General features: G+C 40.6%; 1 protein-coding gene across 1 annotated transcript in view; it reads left to right on the forward strand.

The window, feature by feature from the left end:
• The window catches only part of CLIC3 (chloride intracellular channel 3), a 50195-nt gene that overhangs the window by 12140 nt on the left and 22888 nt on the right, over positions 1-15167 (forward strand). The window contains exon 2 of the mRNA XM_029613481.1: positions 12644-12753. Coding sequence (XP_029469341.1) covers positions 12644-12753 — 110 coding nt within the window. The remainder of the gene's footprint in view (positions 1-12643; positions 12754-15167) is intronic.

A 15167-nucleotide genomic window follows, 5' to 3' on the forward strand; every position in this document is an offset into this window, starting at 1 on the left:
TCTGGTGCTCTCGGAAAGGACGGCTACAGTTGAACAGTACACCAGCACTGTGCGTCCAACTTTGGCAAAACTGTTTAACTGTAGATACCAATCCTAGGGAGTTTACCCTTTGTTCAGTTATCTGTAAGTGCCCGCTCCAAGGAGAAAATTCTTGCATCCAAGACCCTATTGGCAGAGAATGACAAGTAAAATCAAAGCATAAGCTCTCTGGGGTGGGCACCTCTTTGGCGGGTCTGCTGAAGGACCTGTTCAGTAGATCTTTGGAAATGGGAGTGGTGCCACGGGATTGGAGAAGTGCAGTCGTGGTCCCACTTCACAAGAGTGGTAGCAAAGAGGAGGCCTGTTAGCCTCTCCTCAATGGTGGGAAAATTAATGGAGACTCTGCGAGGGAAAGGATAGTGAACTATCTACAATCCAGTAATTTGCTCGACCTGAGGCAGCATGGATTCACCAGGGAAAGTCCTGTCAGACAAATCTGATTGATTTTTTTTTTTTTTGATTGGGTGACTAGAAAATTGGATCAAGGAAGAGCACTCGATTTCAGCAAAGCTTTGATACAATCCCACATAGGACACTTGTGAGTAAAATGATAAGCTTGGTAGTGAGCACCAAGGTGATGGTGTGGATTACAAACTGGTTGACTGATAGGAGACAGCGTAAATGGAACTTACTCTGAAGGGAGAACTGTGCTACGTGGAGTGCCACAGGGATTGGTTTTGGGACCAGTTCTGTTCAATATTTTTGTGAGCGACATTGCATAAAGGTTAGAAAGTAAAGTTTGTCTATTTGCAGATGATACTAAGATCTGTGACAGAGTAGAGAGAATGAAAAGTGAATTATGAAAGCTTGAAAAGTAGTCAAAGATTTGGCAGCTGCGATTCAATGCCAAGAAGTGCAGTCCTGCATCTGGGATGCAGCAATCCATAAAAACCGTATGTGATGGGGGGTGAAAGACTGATGTGCAAGGGGCCAAGAGAGGAATCTTGGAGTAATAGTGTCTGGCGATCTGAAGATGGTGAAGCACGGAGCAGCAGTTACTACTCTTAACAGAAGGCAGGGGCATTACTACCCCTAACAAAGAAGCCTTTATGCTTTTGATGCAACTGCAACATTGCTCTCCACTTCAACGGTGCGGGGTGGAGGGGGAAAGGGAATTGGATTCAGATGACAACCAACACGGGCCCTGACTGGGGAACTGATACGCAGACATAAGGAAAAAAGCACAGGACAGCTTCTGTGGCCAAGTCCATTAGCAAAGCACGTTAAGCAGCACTGTCTGAATTTTCAAGAAGACTCATCACCCAGTAAAAATGTTGCTAGCAGTAATTTTTATGGGTTATCATAAAGCTTGTGGATAACTGCATGGAGCGGCAATTACTACCCTTAACAGTTACATGGGGGTAACCTGCACGGTGCGGCAGTTACCACCCTTAACAGTAACATGGGGGTAACCTGCACGGAGCGGCAGTTACTACCCTTAACAGTAACATGGGGGTAACCTGCACGGTGCGGCAGTTACCACCCTTAACAGTAACATGGGGGTAACCTGCACGGAGCGGCAGTTACCACCCTTAACAGTAACATAGGGGTAACCTGCATGGAGCGGCAGTGACCATCCTTATGAGAAACATGGGGGTAACCTACACAGAACGGCAGTTGCTACCCATCTCAATAATATGGGGGTAACCTCACGGAGCAGCAGTTACTACCATAAGAAGGTTGTTGGGCAGACTGGGTGGACCATTTGGTCCTCTTCTTCCATCATTACTATGTTACTATTTCACTACAGCTAGCTTAGTGGGGGGAGGGACACCTAAAGCTGAAGAGGATGCCAAAGTCTGATGCACAGCACCAAAGTACATATTGTTCAGCTGGAGGTGCCTGCCCTAGAAAGCTTATGCTTTGATTTTACTTGCCATGCCTTGTCAAGTGCATGTGAGATTAGTTTTATGCATCCCAACTTGTGGGCACAGTCTTTTCTTCAAGGTCATTTTGACAAGGCATGACAAGTAAAATAAAAAAAATAAGAGCTCTGAGGAATGCACCTGCAGCTAGATGAACAAAAGCATAGGCTGTCTGGGTGGGCACCAACAGCTAACAGTACACACTTTAGCACTACATATGAATGTTTGTAAAAACAAAGAATACCTGTGACTGGTGCCTGTCTCATAGAGCTTACATTGGAAATTTAATTCCTGGGTCTGAGGTGGAGTAAACTCACATTTCAGGTGGCAAATGTCTATTTTTGTGCCCCATATGATACTCCAACACAGTATAATAATAGAGAGGGTAACCTTTTAGATATAACTCCCTATTAATCTATCATTAACTCTACCACACAAATAGAGAGACAACACATTCACAATATGTGTAATATGTAGTTAATACAATCACATGTTCACCTATATAGACACTTTAAAAACTAAACTAGCACACACACACATTCATGCATTCCAAATAAAACAGCAAATTTATTGCACATTGATTTATAGAATCAAACCAATTGTCCTTTACAAGATTTCAATCTAGATAATGTATATAATCATTTAAATATAGTAATTTCTTCTTAAATAAAGATGTAAAACTACATTTTTTACAAACACTTCTTTTGAAATAACAATGATTTGTGGATATAACTTTTTATATATAAGAAAAAGCAATCTCAATTTCCTTTGATCATGAGTTCAAGCTGAAAGATGTCAATTTCTATGAGTCATAGAGCTTTAATTATGGCGAAAAAATATTCCTTTCTTTTAACCGTTGGTCCAACAAAAGATATCTTCGTTTCACCCCCAATGAGCAGGGCTTCCTCAAGGACTGGATATTATCAGGTCTAATTCATTTTCCTCCACTCATATAGAATCCAAGTAACTAAAAGTTACCCTTGAAATTTCAATCCACTACTTTAATTGATCAAACAGAGACGTTTTCTGAACGCATCAATCAGGAATACAAACCTTTGTGTCAAATTTACATCAAGCGCGTTTGAATCATTTATCAAAAACCAATTTTAACTTCATTCCGCCAAAAAAATGACGATAAAGCTGTTATCTTACAACGCCACAACTCAGCGTCAAGGCGCCGGTTCACATGCTCAAAGAAATATTTCTGTTTCACTGGAAATGACATGGTATTCCGTCATTCGCCAAACATTCATTTGGCAAATGACGGAATACCACGTCATTTGGCGAATGACAGAATACCACGTCATTTGGTGAATGACGGAATACCATGTCATTTCCGGTGATACAGAAATGTTTCTTTGAGCATGTGAATCAGCGCCTTGATGCTGAGGTATGGCATTATAAGATAACAGCTTTATCGTCATTTTTTGGCAGAATGAAGTTAAAATTGGTTTTTGATAAATGATTCAAACACGCTTGATGTAAATTTGACACAAATGTGTGTATTTCTGATTGATGCGGTCAGAAAACGTCTCTGTTTTAGAAGGTTTCATAGGTTCTTCTCTGGTTGAGGGACTCTGATGAAATCGCTGATGATAGGCCTCTAGGGTGAGTCTCACTCTTTCTAAGATGGCTACTTTGACTTTCTGATATGAGGCCTGTCCCTTCTGGACTGGTAGTTTGAAAGGCCTCTTGACTACTCCCTGATGAGTAGATTACCTAGATAGGTTGTCCAACTATCTTCTGGCCAGCCTACCAATTAAGCAGTCCGTTCAAAATTCTTCTGGAAAAAATCAGGGTCTTTTCCTAGGACCCTCTTAAGTATAACTGGTGACAAGGAAGGTGGCCTAGACACAGCGGTCTGCATGACCTGTGCTACCTGAGTCAGCACTGTGCTTTGCTGTATACGTTGTTCTCACAGTGCCTGCTGCTGGTCAGTTTGGGTTTGTAGGGCATTCTGTAGTTGCTGCTGCCCTGTACAAAGACCTGGATCACTTGTTCCATCTTCCCTATGTTCTGAGCTGCCTCCAAACTGTTTACCTCTGGGGAGGAAGAAAAGGAAAAAAAAACAAACAAAAAGAAATCTACTAGCCTGTCTGGCTCTGACTCATTGCTTGAACCCTGACTGTACAGGCGGGTTACCCCCTCGCCTGTTGTAGCTTCAGCTGGGTGAGTAGAACTGGGAGGCCCTAGGAGAGAAAAAGAAACTCTGAAGGGTTTTTTTCCTGCTGCTGTGGTTGTGGGCTCTTGCCTGTGCTGCCCGCTTAGGTAGGAGATCCCACTCTGCCACATATGTGGTAGTATGGGTGATAGTGGCTTTGAAACAGCCAGAAGGAATAGGAAGGCAGACTCTGGCTGTTTTCTTTTGTGCAATTTATTTACAGTGAGAAAACAAATTGCAAAACAAAACCAACAAATGATGCAGCTCACCTTAAAGTTCAGGTAGCACAGACATCACACATAGGAGGTTTTAATGTAAACTGGCTGGCTTCCTGCCTGCTCCGGGGGGCCTCTCTAACCCTTCTGGGGCCCTGTCTTATGCTAGGCTGAAGGGATCCTCCCTGGGACCAGAATGCCTTGCTGGGTTGGGACTTAAGGTGGACCAGACCAGAAAGCAGTAGCCCGGTCCCTTAAGGTGGTTTGAGGGAGTTTCCTGTAGACTCCCTCACACTCCTGTTTAATTTGCATCTTATTAGCTTACTGCATCTTGCAGGGACCTCCATTTTTAACACATGTGTTAAGTAAAACCCACATTAAAATTTAACTCCAATTTTAGTATGGGTTTTATTACATCTGCCCCAATGTGTTATGAACTCTTCCTTCAGGAATTTATCCAAACCTCTTTTAAGCCCTGCTATGTTAGATGCCTTGACCACATCCTCTGGCAACAAATTCCACATCCTGATTGCTCACTGAGTGAAAAAGCACTTTCTACAATTTGTTTTAAATCTGCTGGTTGTTAGTTGCATGGAGTGTTCCCCATGTTCTAATATTATTTGAAGGCTTTTATTTATCCATTCCACCCACTCATGATTTTATAACCTTCCAAGCTGAAGAGCCATAAAATTTATATACATCATTTTACAGGGGATCCATTCCATCCCCTTATCATGTTTGTTGCCTTTCTCTGCACCTTTTTTAGTTCCTTTTTTGTCTTTTTTGAGATAAGGTGACCAGAACTGGACACAATATGCAGTCCACAATATGGATCGATACAGAGGCAATACAATATTCTCTTCTATTCTTCAACCTTTTCAGATCATTCCTAACATTCCATTTGCTTTTTAAATTGCCACCACACACTGAGCTGAGGATTTCAATGTATTGCCCACAAGGAACTCCAAGATCCTTTTCCTAGGTGGTGACTCCTAATACAGAACCCAGCATTGTATACCTATATTCTTGGGAATATTTTTCCTTATGAGTATCTCTTCCCCTTATTCATGTTCAATTTCTTCTACTATTCAGATGGCCACTCTCTTAGTCTTATAATATCCTTATAATCTGCTCCTGTTTAACAACTTTGACTAATTTTGTGTCATCTCCAAATTTGATCACCTCACTTGTTCCCTTTTGCAGAACATTTTATGGATATGTTAAAAAGTACAGATCCCTATGGTACTCTCTAATGGTCAGTTTTCCAAAGGAAGAAAGGTTATTTAGTCCTATTCTGTTTCTTGTCTTTTAACTAGTTACCAGTCCTCAATAGGACACTGCCTCCTATTCCATGACTTTCTAATTTCCTGAAAATCTGAATACAGTGTATCAGATGTCTCACCTTTTAACTACGTTTATTTACATCATCCAAACAATCTAATAGATTTGTAAGACTTCTCTTTACTATAACCATGTTGACTATTCCCTAATAAGCTATGTCTATCTATGCAGTCAATAATTTTATTTTTAAGAATAGCTTCTACCATTTTGCCCAGCACCAATGTCGGTCTCACCAGTCTATAATTTCCTGGATCACCACGGAACATTTAAAAAAAAAATTAAAAAAAATTGGTATTACATTCACCACGCTCAAGTCTTCAGGTATTGTGGATGTTTTAAATCTGCAATTCTCAACCAGTGTGGCACGACATACCATTGTGTCGCCATGCACCGGCAGATGTGTCGCCATCCTCTGCTGGGCCCAGAAGCTCTTCTCTCCTCCTCCTCTGCCCCAGTGAGCTGCATAGAATTCTTCCTCCACCTGGGATTGAAAATGCTGATAGCCCAAGTGGAACGGCAGCAGTGTTAGTGAAAGCAGCTTCATTAGCAGCATGGTCTCTTTTTCTTCCCGCCCCCTCCCATGGCCCAGAAGAAGAAGTGGTGTGCAATGGGCCCACAAGAGACTAAGCCAAAGTCAGAAGTACCTGCAGCAACGCCTCCCAGCAGCAGGAGGAGCAAAAAGAGGAGCAGCCAGTGAACAGCAATAGGAGACAGAGCAGTGTAAGCCCCTGCAGCAGGTGGCACTCCTCTTCTTTCTTGGAGCCACAGGGGCTGGAGGAGGAGATTGCTGCTACTGTCACTTGTGCTTTGGGGTTGGGGGGGGGAGGAGTAAGAGACCGTGTGATTGACAGCATGTGTGTAAAAGAGCATGTATGTATGTGATTGAGAGCATGTGCGAGCATTCACGCTCCCATGTAAGTGAAAGATGGCATGTGTGTGATTGAGAATGTGTGTATGAAAGAGAGCATGTATGTGACGAAGAGAAAGCAAGAAAGCATTTATGTGATTGAAAGTGTGTATGTGAGAGAGCATGTGTGATTAAGACTGTGCAAGTGAAAGAGAGCACTTATATGACTGAGAGCATGTTTGCAAATGAGAGAGCGCATGTGTGCGTGATTGAGAGCATGTGTGTGTGTGTGCACGTGTGTGTATGTGAGAGAGAGAGGAGAACATTTGCAAGCAAAAACCTCCCTTCTCCTGCTAATTCACGACAATCTCAGGGCATCTGGAAATTCAAAGTTCCCAGGTATAGAGAGAAGAGGATTTTTTTTTATCCTTTTCATTTTAATTATTGGGTCGTTCTCTGTTGTTTTGAAATATTTTATTGGTGTCTGAAAATATTTTATCTGAGTTTTTAATTATTGTATGTGCTATTCATCAGATGTTTTGAAATAACTTGGTCTCTTTATTAGTATGGTTTTGTACTATTGATTTTATATTTCTTGATTTTTTTATGAAACTTGGTGATTCTGGGTTTCTATTGCTGTACTGCATGCAGAGTCTGGCTTGTTGCAGTTTCCAGTTCAGTTTTTGTGGTCTGCATGTTTCTATTTATACTTTATGGTCTCTTTGTTCTGTGTTAGTTGAGGGTCTGTTTGTGTTCTGCATATGTGATCGAGTTGAGTTATTCAGCTAGCATGTAAGTTCTGTGTAGGGATCTCTAGTAGCCTGGCTTGTTCTGTTTTCCTAATAGGAAGTGAAATGGTGTTTAGGGCCTGGTGTAATATTTCCAATGTTGTCTTTTCATAGGTATAGATTTTACTGTTTGAGTGCTGGCAGTTAGTGCTGTTCTGGTCTGGGAGATTTACTATTTAGTATTATTTATTAGACTTATATTCTGCCCAATTTCTGTTCAGAGAGCGTACTCTTCTTTTGCTTGTGTCATTCTTAATAATAAAAATAATACTTACACTTTTTAAAATTTCTGTCATGGATTGTAATGAGCAGAGTGTCACACATTTGAGCATTGTCCGTCAGGTGTGTCATGATGGGAAAAAGGTTGAGAACTAGATTTTAAAAAGTCTTCAGTTTTGTGTTTAAGTTCTTTTAGAACTCTGGAGTGAAATAATATGGCCAGATTTAAATAGATCTTATGAAATTAATCTATCATCATATTTTTTGTTTCTGTATTACATTATTCCTGTTCAGTTTAGCTTGGTGGGTGTTTAGTGGCATCTCACTATTACTTTGAAATGACTATAAATTATGTTCATTGATCCTAGGGCTTCTCTCCCTCAAGGCATTCTCATTTTGTATGGGAATTTCAATGTTATAACAAAAAAAAAGTAACTGAAAAATTGAGAAAAATTGGTGGAAAAGTTATTTTCCCACTGATTCCTTGTTTATTCTAACATTAAAATTCCCAGGCAAAATAAAACTAAAACTCAAAATAAAGGACCCTAGTAATAATATAACAGAAATACTGACTAAAGGCTTATTTTACTGCAAATAAGTATAAGAGAAAAAGAAAAAGGACAGTGGGAGTTAAAAGATTTTTGAAATAATATTTGGTGGATGGAGGTTTCTGACCCATGATTGAAAATGACCAAATGTCCTTTCTGGTTACGTGTAGAAATTGTACCTCTGTGGTCTTTTTCTCTATTATAGGAATAAATTATTTATAGGAGTAAGACTGAAGATAAAAGTAGAAATTTATTTGTTCACAAGCATTGGCTGGGTTTAAATTGGTTGTGAAGAATGTTTTCATTTTTTGTTCATCTAAATCAGAGGTAGCCAACTCTGGTCCTTGTGAGCCACAAACAGGCCTGGTTTTCAGGATATTCACAATAAATATGCATGAGATAGTCTAGATTTGATTGCACTGCCTCCATCATTTGCAAATCGATCTCATGTATATCTATTGTGAATATCCCAAAAGTGAGGCTTATTTGTGGGTCTCAAGGACCGGAGTTGGCCACCCTGATCTAAATTATACATATTTCCTATGAGTGTTAATAGCCAGAAATGCATGAGAAGACAAAAATTCACTGGCAATGGTCAGACAGGTAGCTGGCTTTTGGTGGTTCCTATAAGTCAACAGTTGGTGCCCATTTGTTTGAGAATAAAATGGCAAGAGGGTTAGATGAATCCCAGGACAATTTGAGGCATAAGAGAAATTCTGAGGCAGTCTTTCACTGCCACAGATCCGGGGCAGCTAATTGCCAGATTTTCCTGACAGCCTCGAGGCAGGAAATCCCCGCAGCCACATTCTCAGCTGACTGCCTCTCTGCATTGCACCATGATGATTGTAGCACAGGAAAACAGCTGAGTGCTGCCTTCATACTGCTGCGGGGCCAAGGGAGTCACTCCTGCTACAGATCTCAGCCTATCATGACTCTGCTTTAATAGCAGCACACCAGCTGCCCTTCTCAGGCTCCCAGTACAGATCCAGGATGCCTCGTGCTGTAGCTGCCATGTGTGCTGGGGGGGGGGGGGGTGAGTGAGACAGAGAGACTGAGCCAGCATGTGTGTGTGTGAGAGAGAGAGAATGTGTGTGTGAGAGAGAATGTGTGTGAGAGAGAATGTGTGTGATTGAGACTGTGTATGTAAGTAAGAGAGAGAAGACATGAGTGTGAGAGAAAGACTGATTAAGGAGGTAACTATTGTGTGTGACAGAGCCAGAGACTGGTCAAGGAGGTGACTGATGTATGTGTGAGAGAAAGAGAGACTGGTCAGGGAGGAGGTGACTGGTGTGTGTGAGAGAAAGGGAGACTGGTCAGGGAGGAGGTGACTGGTGTATGTGTAAGAGAGAGAGACTAGTCAGGTAGGTGATTGGTGTGTGTGTGAGAGAAAAAGATTGGCAGGTATGTAACTGGTATGTGTGAGAGAAAGAGAGACTGGTCAGGAAGGTGACTGATATGTGTGAGAGAAAGAAACTGGTGTGTGAGTGAGAGAGAGATTGGTGTGGGAAGTGACTGTGTGAGAGAAAGACTAATCAGGGAGGTGACTGGTGTGTGTGTGAGAGGGAAAAATAACCCATGCTATAGTTACACAATGTTAGATTCCATATTAGGTGCTACCACTCAAGAAAGAGATCTAGGCGTCATAGTGGATAACACATTGAAATTGTCATTTCAGTGTGCTGCGGCAGTCAAAAAAGCAAACAGAATGTTAGGAATTATTAGGAAGGGAATGGTTAATAAAATGGAAAATGTCATAATGCCTCTGTATTGCTCCATGGTGAGACCCCACCTTGAATACTATGTACAATTCTGGTCGCCGCATCTCAAAAAAGATATAATTGAGATGGAGAAGGTACAGAGAAGGGCGACCAAAATGATAAGGGGAATGGAACAGCTCCCCTATGAGGAAAGACTAAAGAGGTTAGGACTTTTCAGCTTGGAGAAGAGATGGCTGAGGGGGGATATGATAGAGGTGTTTAAAATCATGAGAGATCTAGAACGGGTAGGTGTGAATCGGTTATTTAGTCTTTCAGATAATAAAAAGACTAGGGGGCACTCCATGAAGTTAGCATGTGGCACATTTAAAACTAATTGGAGAAAGTTCTTCTTCACTCAACGCACAATTAAACTCTGGAATTTGTTGCCAGAGGATGTGGTTAGTTCAGTTAGTATAGCTGTGTTTAAAAAAGGATTGGATAAGTTCTTGGAGGAGAAGTCCATTACTTGCTATTAATTAAGTTGACTTAGAAAATAGCCACTGCTATTACTAGTAATGGTAACATGAAATAGGCTTAGTTTTTGGGTACTTGCCAGGTTCTTATGGCCTGGATTGGCCACTGTTGGAAACAGGATGCTGGGCTTGATGGTCCCTTGGTCTGACCCAGTATGGCATGTTCTTATGTTCTTATGACTGGTGTGTGTGTGTGTGTGTGTGTGTGTGTGTGTGTGTGTGTGTGTGTGTGTGAGATAGAGAGAAAGAAAGAACAAAAAAGACTGTCGGGGTGATGACTAGAGTGAGAGACAGAAACTCTATGTGTGTGTGAGACAGACTAATCATGGGCCCTAAGGAAGAGGACTGTGAGGACAGAGCTTCAACTATTGCTGCTTCTGGTGTGTGCTATTGGCCTGCAAGGGAAAGGAGTAGGAGAGTTGCTGGAGAGGGTAAGTATAGGTGGCTTTTTAAGATTATCTTTCTTGATTGACTGCCATGTTGCTGTTATATTGAAGTCCAATTACAACCTACTATCCATGATTCACAAAATATTATTTATTTATTTATTTATTTATTTATTTATTTAACAGTTTTTTATACCGACCTTCATAGTAAATTAAACCATATCGGATCGGTTTACATAAAACAAGGGTATAACAGAAGCAATAAATAAAAATAATTAACAAGAGAAGAGAATAAGATAAAGTTACTTTTAACAAGGAGTAAAAACTTGGGAAGCTTAAGAGCTGGAAGGAAGATAAAGGTCAAAAATAATTGAAGAAGCATAATCCAAAAGGAATTTGGATTAGAGCAAAAAGATGCTTTAATCAGTAAGTGCCAGAGTTCTTCGTTTGAAGGTTGTAGGACTTTAATCTTCTAAATCCAAGTGAGGAAAAAGAAGACTAAGGGTTGTCTGGAGGATCATCAAAGGCTTGGTGGAATAGCCTTAATTATCTATTGTTTAAACTGTTATGATTGTTTGTTATCACTGTTATTAATGTTATCTAATATAAAAGTTGTTACAACTGTAAACTGGAGTGAAGGCTTGTACCAAATCTCAGTATAGAAAAACTCTCAAATAAATAAATAAATAAATAAATGTTAATAACCGGGTATTATATGATGTGTCTGCTGTTTGAAATATTTTATTGGTGTTTAGAGAATTTTTAATCATTTTTATAAGTTTTTAATGATTTGATGTTATTCTATTTATCAGTTGTTTTGAAACTTTTATTATATTTATTATTCTAGTTTTAAAATTATTATTTTATATTTCTTGAGGAATGTATAAATAGAAATGTGTAGACAAAAACTGAACTGAGTATATGCAGTGCAACAATGGAAAAACAAAAACATTAGCTTGATGGTCACTTTATCCTGTATTTGGTAAGGGTCTGTTCATGTTCTGTGTGTGTGATCCAGGTAAGGATATTCTGCAAGCTTGTAGTTTCTGTGTAGGGATCTATAGCAGCTTGGCTTGTTCTGTTTTCCTAATAGGAGGAGTATTGGTGTTTAGGGCCTGGTTAAATATTTGTAGTGTTGCCTTTTCATAGGTAGGGATGTTACTGTTTGAGTGCATACCATAATGCAGGTGTAACTTTTTAACGCATTAGTTTGTGTACATTATTGCAGATCCTGGGACTATGTTATTGTTAGGTGCTAAATTTTTGTTTCCATTTCTCTAGTTTTGCACTGCATTCAGAGTGGCTTTTTTTGGGTTTCCATTCCAGTTTCTGTCTCCATATTTGTAATTTGCGGTCTGTCTCTACTTGGTGAATGTCTATTCTATGTGTGTGACTGAGGTGAGGTATTTTGTATTTGTTGTGTTTTCTCAGTAGGACATGCATTGGTGGTAAATTACTATCTTTTCAAAAGGAGGGCTATTGCCCCTGGTTGCTGTTACTGAGATGACACTAGAAAAATCTTTTTTTCTATGGTGAATTGCACGGGGAATGTCCTAGTTGGGGGATTGGGGAGTTCCTGTAGATGCAGAGTATATGTCTACATTTAGCCCCGTGACAATCACATGTTCAGTGTGTCACGCATGTGAGAACCATCTGTCAGGTATGTCCCAACAGAAAAAAAGATTGAGAACCACTGGTTTAAATTGTATGATTCAGATTCAGGAAACTTTATTGGCATGACAATTTATATGTGTTGCCAAAGTATTATGCACAGTGATTTAAATACAGGAGAGAGAGAAAAAAATGCCCTGAGTAAAATTGTCAGCTTTATATAGGGGCAAATGTTACAACTTAACATTTTAATAAGTGATTTCACAAGTAAAAAACCAGCGCATGCAGTTCTGCAGCAGATGAGGAAACATGGAAAGACCAGGCAGTCTTCATCTGCTCTCAATCTCTTTCTAGGTTTGCATTTCACTACTCACTTGTCCTCCTTTTCCACAGGCTAGTGATGATGGGGAAAGCATTGGCAACTGTCCCTTCTGCCATCGCATCTTTATGACTTTGATGCTCAAAGGGGCACCCTTCACTCTAACCACAATAGACCTGAAGAGGTAAGAAGCAGTCGCGTCTCTGGCCACTGCCACAAATTTTGGTTGTAATCATAGGCTTTGTGGAAAGCAATCATAGAATGGGACAGAATTATGTAGACTTAAATATTTTCCTATTTTTCAGAAATTTACATAACACTCTAAAAGGTAAGAATCATTTTGACCAACAGTGATGTAATCAGCGACGTATGTGACATGTTTACATATCAAAGAAAACAACAAGGGCAAAACTGGAAAATAAAATACTGTTGCTTCACTGATGTCATATGATCATTTCTTCATAAAGTTTTGGTCCCAGTGTCAACTAAAATAAGTGACATTTAAAAAATGCTTGAAGGAAACCTAGGCCTATTTTCAGATAATACAACACTGGGAGAAAGAGAGGTAAAAAATTAAATAAATAATTGCCGGATGTTTGCTTCAGCCCTAAACAGGCTGTTATTAAATTACCCTCAATATGTATAGGCCATCAGTGAGATTCCACCTAGAGTACTTCATTCAGTTATGGAGACAATTGCTTTATAAGGATGTTAACTAGATGGAAGGATGTTGACAAGATGGAAGCAATTCAGAAGAGGGCTACCAAAGCACAAACCCAACAGACAGAGGTTAAGGAACTAAGAATGTACTCAGCTAGATTGAGAATAATGTATAGCAGATATTTATGGGTAATTTTAAAAATCATAGGTGTTTGATGATTGATATTTATTTTATTTATGTCTTTTTTTATTTTATTTTACTTAACTTTTCCTAATTATTTTACTTGGGTTTATGATACAGTTCTCTTTTAAATTTTATTTGATTATAATTGAATTTATAATTTTATGTTATCTAAAATGTTTTAAACTAATGTATTTACATGTTGTTGTGAATTGGTATGATTACCCCAGAATATCGGTATAAAAAAAACAACAAATACATAAATAAAATAAGGGAGAGGGGAATCTGACGAAACAGTCAAGTATTTTGCAAGGTTCAATAAATTGCAAGAAAGAAGCATTTCCCACAAACAAGAAACTCAAAGACCAGAGGCCATGAAATGAAACTAGAGGGAGGATCAGAGAAAGGAAAACATTCTTTATTGGAAGAGATGTGACTACCTGAAGTCACCACTAGCAGAAATAGTAGCAACAAAAAGAGTGACTAAATTCAAGCATACTTGGGAAAGATGAAGTGAGATGATTGGAGATGAAGTAGGGTCTGCAGTGACAGAGTAAGCAAGAGAATAGGGCAACGTAATTGGATGTGCAAAAAGTTAATTTGCGTAGGATAGCAACACCCAGCGGGTAGCATTGATGCAGTGGCAATAGCTGCTGAAGGAGCAGCACATGACTGTGAAGAAAATTCCCATCTTCCCCCTCCCTCCAAGCTGCCAATGAGAGGAGCAGCACAGTAAAGTTGCTGCTCCAATGAGTATTCTGCCACTGCCTCCCTCCCCACTGCTTCAACCCGCAGAATAAATGGCTAACATTTTGTCACTTTCCTGAACTGCACAGAGTCAGTCTTACAGAAATGAGGGGAGTGGCAGGGAAGGCAGGCCAGAATGAGTTTGAGGAGCCATAGAATGCCTCCTGACGCCTCTTCCCCCTATTCCCGCCAAGAAGGCCTCTAAAACCATGGAAAGGCCATTCTTCTCAGCCAGTTCTCCCCCCCCCTGAAGAGACATGGAAAGGGTTCCCTCCCTGAGAAGTCACAAAATGATTTATTTGGTGCAGGTAGTGGCAGCACAGAGGAAGAAGAGTTGGCCAGGAAGACGAGAAGGTGGTGGTAAGATTCTGTTGGGGGCCTAGATCAAGTCTTTTGGAGAGGGAGGGAGCAGCAGTATAAGGAAGCGTATAGAAAAAGGGACTGGATCAAGGCCTTGGGAGGGAAGAATGTGTTCACCGGTAAATAGGGCTCCAGAGAAGGGGGTAGGGATAAATGACTGTGGGTCAAAAGAGGGTTGACCAGACCACCATACTGCACTGGAGATTTGGGGGGGGGGGGGGGGGGAGGACCCGCTAGGGAAAGAGGATGTGAGGAGAACCTTCTGGGGCTGAGGGAGTGGAGATTTGGCCATGTAAGGAGAGATTTTTGGGAAGAGAGGGAAGACTAAACCAGGGGAGGAGGCCAAGAGAGAGGATAGGAGATGGAGAGGACCCATGTTGTGTGGGAGGGGTGCAGGAACATGTGGGGCAGAGAGAACTAGGGATGGAAGGGTGAGAAACGGATTAAGAGATAGACTGAGGGGAGAGAGTACGCTGGATAAGGGGAGGGGAGGATTAGAAGGCTGAGGATGGAGGGAGAGGATCAGCTATTGGGTAGAAGGAGAGAAAGAAGAGACCTGTGATGGAAGAGTGGTGGTGACAGAGAAGAGTGGGAAGAGATGGGGAGGAAGAGAGCACCAGGGTTGCTGGGAGATAGGGAGAAAGAGGATC

This window comes from Rhinatrema bivittatum, chromosome 8 (assembly GCF_901001135.1).
Source record: "Rhinatrema bivittatum chromosome 8, aRhiBiv1.1, whole genome shotgun sequence".
Lineage (NCBI taxonomy): Eukaryota > Metazoa > Chordata > Amphibia > Gymnophiona > Rhinatrematidae > Rhinatrema > Rhinatrema bivittatum.